Here is a 15,889-nt window from a genome sequence, read left to right on the forward strand (position 1 = left end):
CACGCATTTAGCACTGAGACAACTCAATTCAGTGACTCTCTTTTGTGCGGCCACAAGCTACGTTTGACAGCTCGCAGGCAGAGAGAATGACAGTCCCTGCTACGAAGAGCTCAGCATTTCAGACCGGAGACAGCAGACGCGATGCCCACCTCTGCTACGCCTTATTAAACCTCACCGTTTTTGACCTGTCTTCTTTACTGCCTATTACTCACTTAAGTGAGGTGAAAGGGTAACACATTTGCCAGGAAAAATGTGGCCCTGAGCCAAGCTTCTCTTTCACACGCTGTTTCTGTCACTTTTATACAAAACAAACAATTTGGCATCCAAGACAACCTCCACTTCTCACCAACCAACATTCAGAGGGATGGCAGTACTACCGACCAGATCCAACATGAGTGCTTCTTTGAACCTCAGGTCTGTCCATTTCTCTGCTACATATCCACACTTTTCTCAAACAGCCCTTCTTCCTATTGATCCTTGAACAACTGCCTCCCGCAGGTAACCCCCTTTCTTTCCAGTGACATCTAAATAGTAGTCCACTGGTATCAAATAAATACACACACAGACGGATCACATCTAAGCACAACCCATAAAGCTACGCAGATCATTCCCACTGCACATTCCTGTACCCCAGAATGCAGTTCCACCAGCTATTCTCCAGACAAATATTCCTACCTCCACTCTCACGTCAGCACCAGTACCTGGGCTGCCCCAGGGTAAGCTGTGTCAGGGAACCGATAACCCTGAAAGCTAATTTCTTGCAAGAAATTAATTTTTACAACTGCAGCTGCCACAACAGCCTGCGGTTACATCCAGGTGCAGAACCGCACTGTCAGGTCTTGTCACCCAGAAAAAACACAGCCAAAGGGCATCCAGATCGTACTGATTTCTCATCTCTATGATTCAGAGAGAGATGAATAGGGAGCACAGCAGAAATGAACGTGCCCTCCTTGAAAAGCCAGATGCAGAACTCTACTGTGAGAGAGCCCCTCAGGGACCCACTTGCCCTTAGAAAAAGGAAAGCTGCTCTAGGGGGTTGGAGGAGTTAAAGGGAGGACCTCGTAAGCTCAGGGCAGGCGGCCAATACAGCCCGTGAAAAATGCCGCTGAGCTGGGTTAGTCACCCTACCTGACTGGCTATCAATAATTGCTGAAGTCTCGCCCACAAAATGATCCTTCTCCAAAAGGGAGAGAAGCAGCCCAAGACAGAGGAAACCGATGATGTACGTCTACACCAAGCATTACAAAGTGACTGGAAAACATCTTTTGGGAACACAGGGCATAAGGAGTACAGGCGGCACTCACTGAAGGACAGCCTGATAACCAATATTTGGATACGGCACAAAAAAGCAGCATCTATCTGCAAGCCAGCAAGATAACTTGACCAGCCATAGCCAGAGGGCTGCTTTCAAAGGACCATCTCTTTGCTTTCAAAGAAACGACCACGTATCTCAGGGGTACCTTGGTAGCCGAGACACCAAGAAAAAACAAGCCCACAGTGACACAGACCGCACAGCTCTGTGGAGGGGTGAGCAGCTAGCAAGACACAGCCCAAGCTAGATACCTCAGTCCTTAATTGGGAGCCCTGGGTAGGTCTGTAGCCCCTGCACGACCAGGGCCATGGCAGCCACGACACTGAGAAGGTGCCAGCTCATGAGGCAGACATCCCCCTGCTCCTGCTGCAACGAAGCTGAGCACATCCACTCTAGCTTAGCTCTGCAAAAAAGACTATTTAAGGGACACTTACAAGACCCTCTAGCCTGGGGGCACCGTTTTGTCACCACAGCATGGTACTGCGGCACATAGCATCTCCTAAGGAGCTGAAGCAAGTTTTCTTCTGCAGTGGTTACTGCCCTCCCATATCTGTCAGACAGCTTGGACACAAAGTGGCTTTGCCAAGCGGTGGTATAGGTGACAGCCACGCAGCAAGAAGCGGAGACAAATTAAGAGACAGTCAGAGCTGGTGGTACCTTGGTCAAAGGCCTCTTTGCTTTACCTTTATATTTATTTTTATTTTATTTGTCACAGCTGGCACAAAGATGATCTCTTCTCACCATATACAAGCAAAAGCACGAAGGCAGGCTTGCAGAGGAGGAGAAATACGGCATCAACGAACCGCTGCAGCTGAAGTCAGTGCATCAGAGAGCAAGAAGGACACAAAAAGATCAAACCAAACTGCACATCCCCATCTATCTGCAGCTAGTCAGATCGGCCTCCTCCACAGATGCAGATGATCCTAAAAAGTGAGAGTGCTTTAATAAAAGACTGGTCACGCACACACCCCCAGGACAGTGGAAACTTACTTAACCTCCAGCTCTCAAAGACCCCAAAGATGGGGCCCTACACAGTGTGAACAATGACCTGCAAAGAGCACAAGTTTCCCCCGTCCCTGTAGATAAGTTCAACAACTCCAGACACAGGAAAACCCTGTCTGGTAACAACATGAATGAAATTCCTTTACCCCAGCTATCGCACAGACCTGCACTGCGCTTAACAACTGGCTTTCCAAAGTAAGGAAACATTTACAGAGGACAGCACAGATCAGCCAGGTCCATCAGGGAAAAAAAATAAAGATTGTTTTTGTACGTTGAACACTGGCTCATTCTTATCTATCATGCTTCAAAGTCAGTCCCAGAACAGGCTAACATTTTTTCCAGCTCTCGTCCTTGCTACAGATCAAGCACTTCACTATACAGTTACAGACAGTCCAAATAAAACCAGCCAGCAACTCAATACACTTATTTTTCTAATTTTAACTGTCAGAAAAAGGAAGGGTAAAGTTTCAAAGTATGCCACTCGTGTTTATCTCATCTTTTAGAGGAACTGCAGATCATTTAGACCCATTACAAGTACCTGACGTGTCCCTTGGCAAACAAGAGTGATCTTCTTATTTACATTTGGGAAGAAAACAAGGAGCGGGGCAGGAATGGCTTTCAGTGCAAGGCACTAATATAACTAATTCTGCTGTTCAGCAGTTTTAACCCTGATTATTTATTTTTTTATTTTTAATATGGAAAGTAATTCTCAAAATTTAACACTACTGCTTTGTACAAAGTCTGCATACAACTATTTAGAAATCTCACTCTCTCACATTTCCCCTCTTTACTGGAGGATTTTGGCAGAATCCTTGAAAGTACTGACTTTACAAATATTTCGTCTAAAGTTAGCTGTCTGGTCCTCTGTATGCACATGTATAGAGAAGAAAGGAGGAGAGATTTCAGCTTTCTTGTTAACGGGCAACAGGCTAAACCCCACTTCCAAATAAATGAAGTACGTTTCCCTCAACCAAACTAACAAAAAATTAAAAAAAAAAAAAAAAAACAGATCAAACAATACTGACATCAGATTTTACAGAGAGCTACATGCAGCCACAACAAAATAAGATACAGCCAGCTCCACATCCACACATGCTGTGGTAACCGCAACTTTTAATTAAATACACACAGATTCTAAAAATGAAGCACTGTTGTCCATTTAAATTAACTATTGCCACTGCCATACTCCCAAAACTAGAGGCAATCCCTGGCAGCTTGTCCAGAGGCAGAATTTCTGCAGAAGTCATGAGAACACAAAGTAACAGCAACCATCGTTTTTGTGACAGAGGAAATGAGTCACAGCAAGCTCCCGGCGAGGTTCAGAGGCTTGTTATGGGCAATTTTTAACCTCAGGAAAGAAGGACGGCTCAAAGTTTCCCCAGGTCTTCTTAGCTGACCATCACAACCCTGAGCGTTAACCTTCAGGGACGGATCGCTTTGGTTTTGCTCTCGCAGGGAGACAGCAATTCGGTAGCCAAGGCCTCCGCTGCTTGTGCCGACCTGCGCTGCACCCATGATACAGGGTTGAGCTGCCCACAGCGTCACCAGCCACATGGCAACAAGTTTGCTGAGCTCAAACATCGCTCAGGCAAATACAGGCTGGGTGCAGAATGGATTGAGAGCAGCCCTGAGGAGAAGGACTTGGGGGTGTTGGTTCATGAGAAGCTCAACATGAGCCAGCAATGTGAGCTCGCAGCCCACAAAGCCAACCACATCCTGGGCTACATCAAAAGAAGCATGGCCAGCAGGTCAAGGGAGGTGATTCTGCCCCTCTACTCCGCTCTCATGAGACCCCACCTGGAGTACTGCATCCAGCTCTGGAGCTCCCAACATAAGAAGGACATGGACCTGTTGGAGTGAGTCCAGAGGAGGGCCGTGAAGATGATGAGAGGGCTGGAGCACCTCTCCTGTGAAGACAGGCTGAGAGAGTTGGGGTTGTTCAGCCTGGAGAAGAGAAGGCTCCAGGGAGACCTTATAGCGGCCTTCCAGTACCTAAAGGGGGCCCACAAGAAAGATGGGGAGGGACTCTTTATCGGGGAGTGAGTGTTGTGATAGGACAAGGGGTAATGGTTTTAAACTGAAAGAGGGGAGATTTAGATTAGATATCAGAAAGAAATTCTTTAATCTGAGGGTCATGAGACACTGGAATGGGTTGCCCAGAGAAGTCGCCCCATCCCGGGAAGTGTTCGAGGTCAGGTTGGATGGGGCTTTGAGCAACCTGGTCTAGTGGAAGGTGCACGTGCCCACAGTAGAGGGATTGGAACTAGACGGTCTTTAGCTTCCCTTCCAACTCTAACCATTCTACAATCAGCAATAAGGTATTTGAGGCACTTCAATTTTTTCATATAATGCTTCGAGTTCAATAGTCAGGCTCTTTAAAGAATAAGCAATTTGGGCTACTTAGCACTTGAAATATCTTCTAGTTAATCACTCATCATCAAGACACTCAGGACACAATATCTGGGAATTTAGTCCTAAATATTTAAGCCAGCCGCTGCCCTCACATACCTGTAGGGCAGCTGCAGTTCTACATCTGCCATGCCAAGACCACAGTCATATTTCATATTTACATTCAGCTGCGTTTTGCTGCCATCTGGAAGCAGCAGCCAGCAGCTAGTATGTTAAAATAACCATGAAAATGGGGGGGGGGGGGGGGGGGAAAGCCTGCCTCCTCAGTATTAAATAAGGAGTTTTTAAATGTCAAAGGCTCGTAAGAACCATCTGCCTTTCAGCTGCCTTCCAGCAACGGGACAGGTAGTTGGCATTTCACAGCATGTTTGTCAACAGACTTATCCATCTGCATCAGATCTGGCATTTGTCACTGAGGATGCCATCACAGCCGGTCCGCGGATCAACTCCAAACGAGATCCACAATGGCAGGCAGAGCTCTCCCACTTCAAGCCCAACTGGGTGTTAGGGAAAGTAAGAGCAGCGGCAAGAAGGTGAAGAGTTTGCAACCTGGCCACACTTCTGCTCCCTTTGGGTGGTGGCAGGCTTTGTGCTTCCTTTCTGCTAGACTACCAGGAAAAAGAGAAAGCATATAATAATAATAATACCTTGCACAATGCCAGCGTACAGTATTACCCACACAATCATAACAAGCTACAGGGCATATGTATATTATACATGCAGACACGTCACATATGCCATGAACACACCTCTGGGAAACCTTTCAGCCTTTTCTTAGCTGGGAAACTAAGCCACTCTGGAAAAATAACAGCTAAAAAGCTATCTGGCATCCAGGTGATTACTATAAACTGTGAAGACTCTAATGAGCCACCTCAAGGACTGCTGCCTGCCTACACCGGAGCTGAGATCCTCAAGGCCCCAGTTTCTCCCAGCACAGCTGAGGATATCACTGACAGCACCAGCGGAGCGAGGGTACAGTTCCTCACGCTGCTCCAGGCGCCGGTGAAATCATCAGCTGTTAAAGAAAAATGTAAATCCCCGGGAGGCTGGATTTCAGCCCTGGTAATTAAGGCAGGCCGGAACAGTTTAAAACAGAGGTCAAGTTTTTAAGTCATTGCATACTTTCACACTTGTCTGCTAGCTTCAAATCAACCAGACCCACGAGCAGACTTTGTGGTCATAAAAAGGTTAAAATTTAACTTTAAAATACACAAAAGGCAGCTGGCACAGAATTCTCAGCCTTGCCCGTCTGCGCACATGGGTCCGACTGCCAAAGGACATGGATCCTTCTTCCTGCTTGTGACGTCTCCCTCCTCCCCCTCGCCAGTCCAGCTCACGCTCCTGGGGCTGCATGACTAGCCCAGGCACCTTTCCTAAGCCCACTCAGAAGTTTTCCTGAATGTAGACTCGCACATCCAGCTATGGGACACCTCAGGAGTGTGCAAAAACCAGAAGATGCTATAGGACACGTGTTCGCACGTTCCTCAGCCGTGAGGATGCTAGCACTGGTGGTGGGCACTCAGGCAGATGGAGCGCAGGAGGGTCTCCTCATCACCTTGATCTTTTCAGAAACACCCTGCAATAAGTTTACAGACTCATCAGAAACAGCTGGGTCAAACCAGGCCTCCCAGATGGAAAGCATAAGCCAGGAGAAGAACAAATGTTTCATCCAGAGGGTTTTTTGTTTGTTTGTTTGTTTTGTTTTTAAAAATGATTCTATGAAGCTTTGGCCAGAGGTAAACTTGCGTTTCATGATATCAAGCATGGTATTTTTCCTCCACATAATAGGACACGCTTTGCAAAAGAAAAAGTTCAACAGGCAGAAACATCATTCTCTGGGGGGAGGGAATAAAAGCACATAATTTCAGAAAACTTCCCTTTTTTCCTTTAAGGATAAGATCCTAATACACCACTACACCTGCTTTATCCATAGCATTTAATTGCTTTTATTTTTTTTCCTTATAGCTTTTTTCAGAGGAATTCCAAAAACAACAAAAAGGTTCAATTGATTTCACACTTTTTATTTGATTTTAAGGCAGTCTAAAGAAGTCAAACAAAAAAACACACAAACAAATCAATGGTAGAACGTTACTCCCAATAGGGAAGTCACAGCCCAAGGTTTTGCAGATGCACTGCCTCTTGCAAAACACACATCATTGTAGCATTTGAAGCTTAAAATCCCCAATAAAACTTGAAAACAGCAGAGGGAAAAGCATCACGTTTCCATCTACCAGACAGCCAGGATGTTTTGTTTGTCAAGCTACACTTAAAACTAAGTCCCAGGCTCCTTGAAATAGGGCAGAAAACATACATATACGTGTTGCTACAGCCCCAAGTTCTAGTCCAAGCTCAAGATCTCTTTCAGGGCACTAATTAAAAAAAAAAAAGAAATAAAGAGGGGAACACTAAAGGAAGAAAACAAAAGTTAAGAGTGGCAACTCTGTTCTCATCACAAGGATCCAAACAAAGCAGGAGGAAGTATCCCAGCCCAACTGTAAAATCCGAGCGGGTGCACTCTCTGAAGAGCCTCTCATTTCATTCACAACGTTCCTCTTGTTAAAGTAAAAAACTATGTCTTGTCAAAGAAAAAACACAGGAAAACAGCTGTTTGAAGAAAGAGCTTTCCATTGTTAAGTGGTCCTGCTGGCTCTTTAAAAAAAAACAAACAACCAACCCACCATAACATATGATTGCTTTTCCCCGGATCTACCAGAAGATACACATTGCGCAAGAAGGCCCAAGAATTTTCAAAGACAAAGCAGCCAAACAATGTTTAAAGACAGTCATGCGTGCAGCAGCAGGCGTGCTTCCTGCTGAAATGAGGTTTGGTGCTTGTGACGGACACGACCCCGGATCAGTAAGGCCACCGCGTACAACAAATAAGGTTTTCCTTGTTTGCCTTTCGAGACTAACACCACCATCTCCGCACGGCCCCAGCACGCTGCCTTGCCGCGTGTGGTGCTGTGGGATCACCACGGCTCCCACGAGAAGAGGTTGGTCCCTCTCGGCAGGGTGACCGTGTTTGCACCTCACTCTCTCAGATGCAAGAAGGAAATGAAGAGAGCCCACCAGCACCTGCCCAGGATCTTTCCTCAGGCACTCTGACACATGCTAGTCACCACCACCATGCTACTCTGGGTCTCCATTCGAGGACGTGCTCGACAACTACAACGTGCTTCACACAAATGGTGGACTCCAGCAGTCTTCCGTGCACCCGTCCTGTGAGCTGGACCATCCCAAAGCAGTCCAGCTCACTTCCAATTAGGATTCGCACCTATACAGCTTTAGAAAGTGGAACCTCTCTGCTTGCAAAAAGCCTCCAAATTAATGGAGAAACAACAAAGCAAAGATGCGTTTCCTTGGGATTATCCTGACTGTGTGTTTTGCACAAGCAAAAATATGGGGATTCCAGTCAAAAAAAAAATAAATAAAAGATCATCAGAACTTCACGCGCTGGCCCTAAAAGCCACTCAAGCAAGGACTTCATCAACATCTTTAGAAGACTCCCCACAGCATGCCTATGGGACAGTCAACTTTCCTGGCATGACGGCCAACAATCAAGTTCCAGGGAAGGGGAGCCCCGTGGTTCACGACATCCATCTGTCCGTCCCGGGCTGCCGGGACAAACCTTGCCCTTCCATCGCTTCCTTCCTGCGCTGGGACAGCCCGGGAAGCGGGAGGGTGTCCGCAGAGCCTGGCTTTGGAGGAGTTTGGAGAACAAGACGCATCCGACGACTCTTGATGGGGCCCCGGTAGAAGCCGCCAGCGCCGGGGGGGAAGCGGGAGCCCCGGCCGGGCGGAGGGAGGGCTGCCCCCGCAGGGAGGCGGCGGGGCCCGGGCTGGGCTCCAGGCCTGTCCCGGGGGGCACCTCACTCCCCCGGGGGGGGGGCCAGGCCCGGCGGGGCGGTAGCCCCCGGAGAGGCGGCGGCGGCGGGCGAGCACCCGCCTGGCACCGACGCCCGCCCCAAGGTGGGGCCGAGGCCGCCCGGTACGACCCCCCCGAAACGCGGCCGCCTCAGCCATCCCGCCCCCTCCCTCCCGGCACCCCCCCGGCCGCTCCTCACCGTGTGGCACAGCAGGGTGTCGGGGTCGGCGGGCTCGCACAGCTCGCTCAGCTTGCGGTCCCACTGCAGCAGCGGCTGCTCCCCACCGCTCTCGCACACCTCCATGGCGGCCTCAACACACGGGGGCACCGCCACCGCTGTCCGCCCCCCCGCCCACACGCGGCGGCCGGCTTACACCGCGCCGCCCGCTCCCATAGGCCGTGGAACCCCTCTCTCTCCCGCCGCTGCCCGGGCCCGGCGCCGCGCTGAGGCCGCGTCCCCGCCGCCGCCGGCAGTGTGCGGGTGTCAGGGCGGGCGGGTCACAGCGCCAGCTGCGCCCCGCCACGCCCCCGCCCCCTCCCGCCTGGCCCCGCCCCCGCCGCCCGACCCGCCAATGGGGGGCGAGGAGCTCGGCCGGCCGGCGGGCCGCGCCCCAATGGGCGCTCGGCCCCCCCACGCCTCCAGCCGTGGAATGTGGGCGGGAGCTACCCGCTGCGCGTCACGGCGAGGGCGGCCCCCCCATGCCCTGGTGCGGCCAATGGGAGAGCCGCGACCTCCGGGAGTGACGGGCGCGCCAGCCAACGGCACAACGACAAGACTGCAGCCGGCGCGCGCCGCCCCGCCCACCCGGCTGTGTGAGGGCGGGGGCGGCGGTCGGGGTTCGCGGCCGGAGCCGGGAGCGCAGCGGCGCCTGCTGCCGGGCCGGAGCGCGGCGGCCCGGCCTCCCCCGCGGCCCATTCTCCTGCCAGAGGGCAGCGGCTGGGCCTCCCCCGGTGCACCGCAGCCCCTTCTTCAGCCGTTTGGCTGGGTCCCCCCGCCCCGCTCAGGGCAGCGGGCTGAGGCGGTTCCCGCCAGCGAGAGGACGGGGCCGGCCTCGCCTCAGGGAGGGCAGCGCTGGGGGGGGGCGGCCGCGGCAGCTTCCCCCCTCCCCCGCGCCACCCCCAGCGCTGGGGTGACCTACCCCGCAGCAGGGTTTGGAGCAACCGGTCGCTCGGTCTGTCAGTCTGGTTTAAAAAGAGGCGTGAAAACGGCCAAAGGTTGGATAGGGCCGAGCGCGGCCCACCGGTCGGTTTGCGCCGGGTCAGAACTCGGCTTGTAAAAAAAAGAGATGTTTTACAAAGAACTGTGCTTTAAAAGGCTGTGAGGCCCCAACACCGGCAGCCACGAGCGCTCTGTTGGGTGTTTGACGCCGTTCCCAGAGCACTCGTCAACTATCAGTAAAAATAACCCCAGTCGATGGGAAATTCCGGTATTTTCAGACTTGCTTTCATGCCAAGCTGGGACAACACTGACATTTCATCATCCTTTAAACAAAAAAAAAAAAAAAAAAAACCACACCACAAAACAAAAACACCAAAAGATGCCAAATCTTCATGATTCAAGAAACCAAGCATTCTTCAGTGCTTCATTTCAGCTCCTGGAACCCAATCAAGGCATTTTATTGTCGGTCAGTTCAACACTAATTGTCATTTCCATGCTGCGTTGTGCATGAATCGCAACTGGATTTCCTGACGCCTCCCCTCTCTTCTAGACCTCCCATTTAGACTCCATCTCTCGTGGCACACCGCTTTCATTCCCTCACAGAGCATCAGTGACACAGTCCTTGCTAAGGAGACCATCAACGAGCCCTCTGAGGAAAATGGTCAAAAGGACTTCCCAGCACCCATCAGGCACAACAACAATGAAAAGAGGAAAAATAATGGTGATTTTTTGGGGGGTTGACCCTTTAAGATTTATTAATTTTTTTTTGTTTGATAAAAAAAAAAAACCCACCCCATATAACAAAAGCTACATTGTTTGGTGAAGGATATGAAGGGAAAATCCCTAACTGCCCCAACCAAAGATCTCCTGCAAAGATGAGTTATTTTAAGTTATTGTGAAACGAGTCAGTCCAGTATATGCCCTCAGCAGCACGGAAAACATCTAAAGCCAAATTACTAGCGCCTGAATTGCTACCTACCACTTTGGCAAGCCTGACTGGAGGTACAAACTTCTTGTGTCCTGGCACTGTCATAGCAATTGCATTGTGCCAGTCGGGGGATGCAGATTGTGAAACTTGCAAAGGTCAGTTCCTTATCCAGAAACCTCCGTGTTTTCATTGCATGCGTTCTTACTTTCAAAGCTTTTGCGGCCTTGTGATAATCCATCTAACAAAAGGCTTTCCATCACTCTGTTGGCTGACATTAGATCCTTCTAAAATTACTGCTGTGACTAGAGAACTTCTTTGGCCTGGGGCACTAAATTAATGTTTTGCCCGTGTGAGAAGCCTAAAGGGAGAGCCACGTTTGCCCTGTAAGCCAACAAAATAAAAGCCACCTTAAAAGAACAAAGAAGGTGCAGACTGGATGACTGCAACTTCATTTGCTGAACATGCTGAGGATGAGGGTCTCATAAGGACTTATTTGACCAAGAGTACTGGACTGAACTTTCTCATCCTAATACATTTCTCAGGAAGAAATATTTAGGAAACAAGTCACACAGTACATATGTCTGTTGTTCCCCCTTGGGCAAAGTGCTGACAGGAAATTAGGCACTCTGGGTAAACAGCGTGCTGCTTTTCCCAAGGGTTTCCACTCTTCCTGCATCACATAAAAGTGTGTCCCTCTCCCCTCGGAACTTTCCCAGGGACTCTCTCGTAATGTTGGTACTGAGGTGTGGCTGCCGCTGCAGTTCACAGTGCTGCTGAGTATTCATAAGCACCTTGGAAGATTTCTTTGGCCACTGAAATATTTTGGTACACAGAGACTATCCATTTCCGGGGCTATTCACCAATATAAAACATGATATTGGCAACTAGTGACTGGTATCCTGAACTGGCATCCTGCCCGCTTCCTGACATATTATTAAAATTAGTGTTCAAGGCTACATCTCATTTCTGAGCTCCAATGTTCCTAAAACAATTCCCTGAGACTTTCTAACGAAATACAGCCAATTTGCCCTGCATGGTGTCAACTAACAGTACATAGACCACAATGAAGTTTTTGTGCTCCAGCACCAGTTCTTCTTGGGAAAAGAAGAGCTGAGCTCTCCTCTCCCCTCAGCCCTTGTAGTAGCAAGTTTCTACTAAAAATTGGCAGCACATACGGGGCACCAAGAAGGAAGAGATAAAAGTGGAGGAAACTAATCCTTTCCATAGAATATTAATTATTCAGTGTCCTGATACAACACATGGGATAGCAGTCTAATGTGTCATCTGTTGCTGCTCGCAAACTGACGCTACGCCAGAAACCAGGCACTGTGGAAAGCACCACAAAACCAGCAAGAACATTATACAGACACAACTATCCTCCTAACTTTTTCCCATATTGCTTGGAGGATTTTAAATTGTAGACCTCAGTAGTTACTAGCATGCTGAAAATCAAGGCTCTTTTTTTCTATGTTTCGTAACTCTCCTCTTGGAGCAGCTTTAGTAGTATTTTTAAGCTCCAACTCATCTAATTCTGAGAGCATTTTGATTTCTCCTTTTGTATAAAGCCACTTCCTCACAACAGACTTCTGAACGGGGTTTGAACTCACTCTCCAGCACAGACGGACAGTGCAAAAATTGACCGACAATCTACAAGATTAAAAGGTGGGGGGTTATTGTCTGCAGAGGTAGGGCTGAGGGGAGAGGAGAGCTCAGCTTTCTTTTACTGAGCATTCTGTCGCCTTTCTGCAAGAAGTAAAAAGCCCATGCAGAAAAAACATATAGCAAACCCACACAGAAAACTAAACCAGCTAAGACAGAGGAGGCTGTTAAGGCAGAGCTCCAAACAAACACCACTTTAAACATCAAAGAAAAAAGCTAGCAATAATACAAACCTTGTAAGTCACAGAAAACTTGGCAAAGGAAAGGTGCTCTCTTTTCCTTGCAGATCCGGGTTACAGAAGCCATGACTCCTGTGACCGCATCATTACTCAGTTCTCCATCAGGTCAGTTGCACAAAGCCTCATTAAATATTTACAGGTGACATTTTTCTGACTTGTGACAACCAGGATCAAGATAACCATCCATTTTCTACAGCCATTCTGTTCAAATAACTTTGAAAAGTCAACCAGCAAGAAAAGAACAAATAGCAACAGGGCCTACAGCATAACAATTGCGAGGGTTTTGACCAGCTACACATGAAAAATCTTACCCCTTGAAAGCCACAGAAAATAGCCATAGTTAGAGGTTTCTTCAACAAAATTTGCACCTCTTAAAGAGTACAGGGCACAAACTTCAGGACTAAGAACACAAAGAATGACAAGCGATCAATTTCTAACCACAGTATTTGCTGCAGATTGTTCAGAAATGGTGAAGTATGGTAATGAGCTGATTTTTTACTGGGGACATAAAGCAACAACATAAAGCAACAAGCAGAAGAAAGAAACCTCACGCACACTAACACACATTTCCCACAAGATGTCTCTGCAGAAACCCCACGAAAGTTTATTTCTCTGTGTGTCCTGTGCAAACATGTTACTTGCACTACCCAGTACCTGGTAATGAACTAACAAAGCAAATTTCTTGTGTAAATGAGATCTAAGTCGCACTGCTGTGTGGAGAAGCTCATCATCGCCAAGATAAAACAGCTACCAAGTCTTAGTTTGTATGTATAGACATGCTCAACTACTCAGCAAAAAGGCTTCCACCACAGAAATTTCAGAGTTAAAAACAGAAGGTGTGCTTGAGAACCGTGAAGTTTTCTTCCCACAATCCCGGCATTATATTCCTTTTCTGAAATGAATACTCATGAAAGAAGAGGGATCACCAGTACTGGAGACAGCCTACTACTAAAACCACAGCACTGGTAAACTGACAGAAACACAAGTTCCCTTTACCAGAATATTCCTGCCTCCTGTACCCAGGGACTTCTCAAAGCACAAATTCAGCTTTCTTGCCTTCGCAATTCAAGGCCTCTCTGCATGGGCTTTTACCAGGCTCCTGCAGGCACTGCTAGTCTTCACAGCAGAGCTGTGACAGGGCTCAAACACCTCCCCCTTCACACAGGCCACCAAGCAGTCACCAGGAGGCAAGTCTTTTGGCTAGGTTAGAACCCAAGTCTGGGAGCTGCTGGTAAAAAGCTCTAGTAATTCTGCACCAGTTCAAGCCTTCGGTCATTCTTACTTCCTCCTGTTACTCTATCCATAGAAATTGTGAGTTGTGAAACAGAAACAGAAGATGCTTCAGCCAAAGAAATCAAGTCCCACTTCACTGAAATAGCTCTCTCGCTACCCTCCATGTTATTTGGGGTTGGGGAATTTGTGTCTGTGTTCCCAAATACAGGTCACACTTCAATTAAAGCTGAAAATATTTTTCGCTGTGTGACACAGACACAATGCTCGTCGTGTCTTCCTCAAACCAGCGCACTACAGCCACAGAAACACACACAGGAGAAGAGGGTTTCCTACACCTTACACCACACTGGCAGAAATAACTAAGTGGCATTGATCTGTGCTACAGACCAGAATAGCTCTGTCTCAGGTCTCTTAAGAAATGCTCCAAATACTTGCTTAAAATGCGCTGTCATTTTAAAAAGAAATAATCTCTATTTTTTACCTCTTCCAATCTATCTCCATAAATACATAAGATAAATTCCTTGTTAAGGTCAAACACTTCTAAATGTCCCAGTTGATGCAAGCAATCAGGGTTTGCCTAATCACGTTTACACAAGAGGTTAACAGGGACAAGCAAACGCTGAATGCCATGTACTAAGGGACAGCGTGGAAAAAAACCTCATTGCCTAGTTATAAACAAAGTATCACTGTTTTAACTCAGTAGATACCACTTCCATTCTTTCACATTTCCTCACAGAGCAAGTACCCAGCCGTAAAAAAACCCACCCAACCCAGATGCTATAGGAATGCTGATTTCACACTTGATTTTCTCATAACAAAAATTACTTAGTTACAGATTAACTTTGCCCCATAGCAGCAAAGCAGACATAAGAGGTGAATGCACAACATACCTTTGCCACAGGTTATTTTTGACGTAACTACGTCTATGGCTAACGCAGAATCATTTGTGAAAATCTACCCTAATGCAAAATTGCGATGAATGCTCAAGATACTGCACCGCTTTTCAAACAGTGTGTTCTCAAAGTAGGTATGTGTTGTCTTTGTAGGAGGTCAATCTTTAAAAGCGTACTAGCAACTTTAAATAGAACAACCGGAAAAGCAAAGAAAAAGTTGAAGTTCTTGAGCAAATATTTTCTTTGTTGGCACCTAATCCCGTACCTTCTGCTAGCTCAGCGCAGCTCTGTCCCCAGCCTGAGCCAGGGGCAGAGATTAGTCTGAGCCATCCAGCAGCCACCGAGAGTTCTGGCAGTTTTGGCCAGTCCACGTGCAGCAGTAAATTCCCTTCTGCCATTTGACATTGCTGCCACCTCTACTCCGAGTTCGGAGCCAAAAGCCACTTCCCAAGCTCCAAAGCAGATGCCGTCATAAACTGTGCTGAGCTCCACCACCACAGCAGAGTGCAGAAAAGGAGGTAACCACCAAACGCACGGAGGCTTAGCACGTTCACGTGAGGCCTCCTAGATGTGCAGAAAGCTTAAGACAAATCCCAGCTTTCAGCTAACAGGAAACATTGGCGTGGACCACACACAAACTGTATTTGGATCACGACTGTAGAAATGGACCATCACAACTTCTCCCAGCAGTACAACAGGCTCAGACTGAACAAGAAGTAGTTAGGGGAATTAAAGTCGGAACTTCTTATTTAAAAAGATACCACAATCTCCTGTGGGTAACAACCCATTTAAGTTGCTAAGCATTTCCAGCAGATCTAACACCTCAGCATGCCAGTGACAGGGGCACTAGCCACTACTACTTAAAGCATTCACTTCAACGAGAAATAAATGCTGAACTGAAAGAATCTAAGTTTTTGGTAGTACAATGCTCACATAGAGAAGTATAAAAAAGGTCATCATTCTGTAGAGGGAAGAGCTGCAAAAAGCTATAAATAAGCATGCTCTCTACTAGGCTCAGAGAGAGATGAGATACAAAATCCCACCAGCTTTGAAGGCAGGAAATTGTCACCTCTAACGTTTTTCTTTCCCTGTTCACATCCCGCTGTATTACAGTGGGAATTTCACCACGTCTCTGCGTAATAAAATGAAACACCTTTTAATTGTGTGGCTTTTTACTTACAATACTGACA

At 47.9% G+C, this 15,889-nt stretch overlaps 1 protein-coding gene across 2 annotated transcripts in view; it reads right to left on the reverse strand.

Moving 5' to 3' along the window:
• Positions 1-9,217, reverse strand: part of CREB3L2 (cAMP responsive element binding protein 3 like 2) — an 81,978-nt gene extending 72,761 nt beyond the window's left edge. Inside the window, exon 1 of one of the 2 annotated variants that reach the window (XM_063319807.1) lies at positions 8,788-9,217. In XM_063319807.1, the coding sequence (XP_063175877.1) occupies positions 8,788-8,892 (105 nt within the window). In that variant the 5' untranslated portion in view covers positions 8,893-9,217. The remainder of the gene's footprint in view (positions 1-8,787) is intronic. The other variant, XM_063319797.1, reaches the window with a different exon arrangement.
• Between the last annotated feature and the right edge of the window lie 6,672 nt (positions 9,218-15,889).

Source organism: Chroicocephalus ridibundus, chromosome 1, assembly GCF_963924245.1.
Source record: "Chroicocephalus ridibundus chromosome 1, bChrRid1.1, whole genome shotgun sequence".
NCBI lineage: Eukaryota > Metazoa > Chordata > Aves > Charadriiformes > Laridae > Chroicocephalus > Chroicocephalus ridibundus.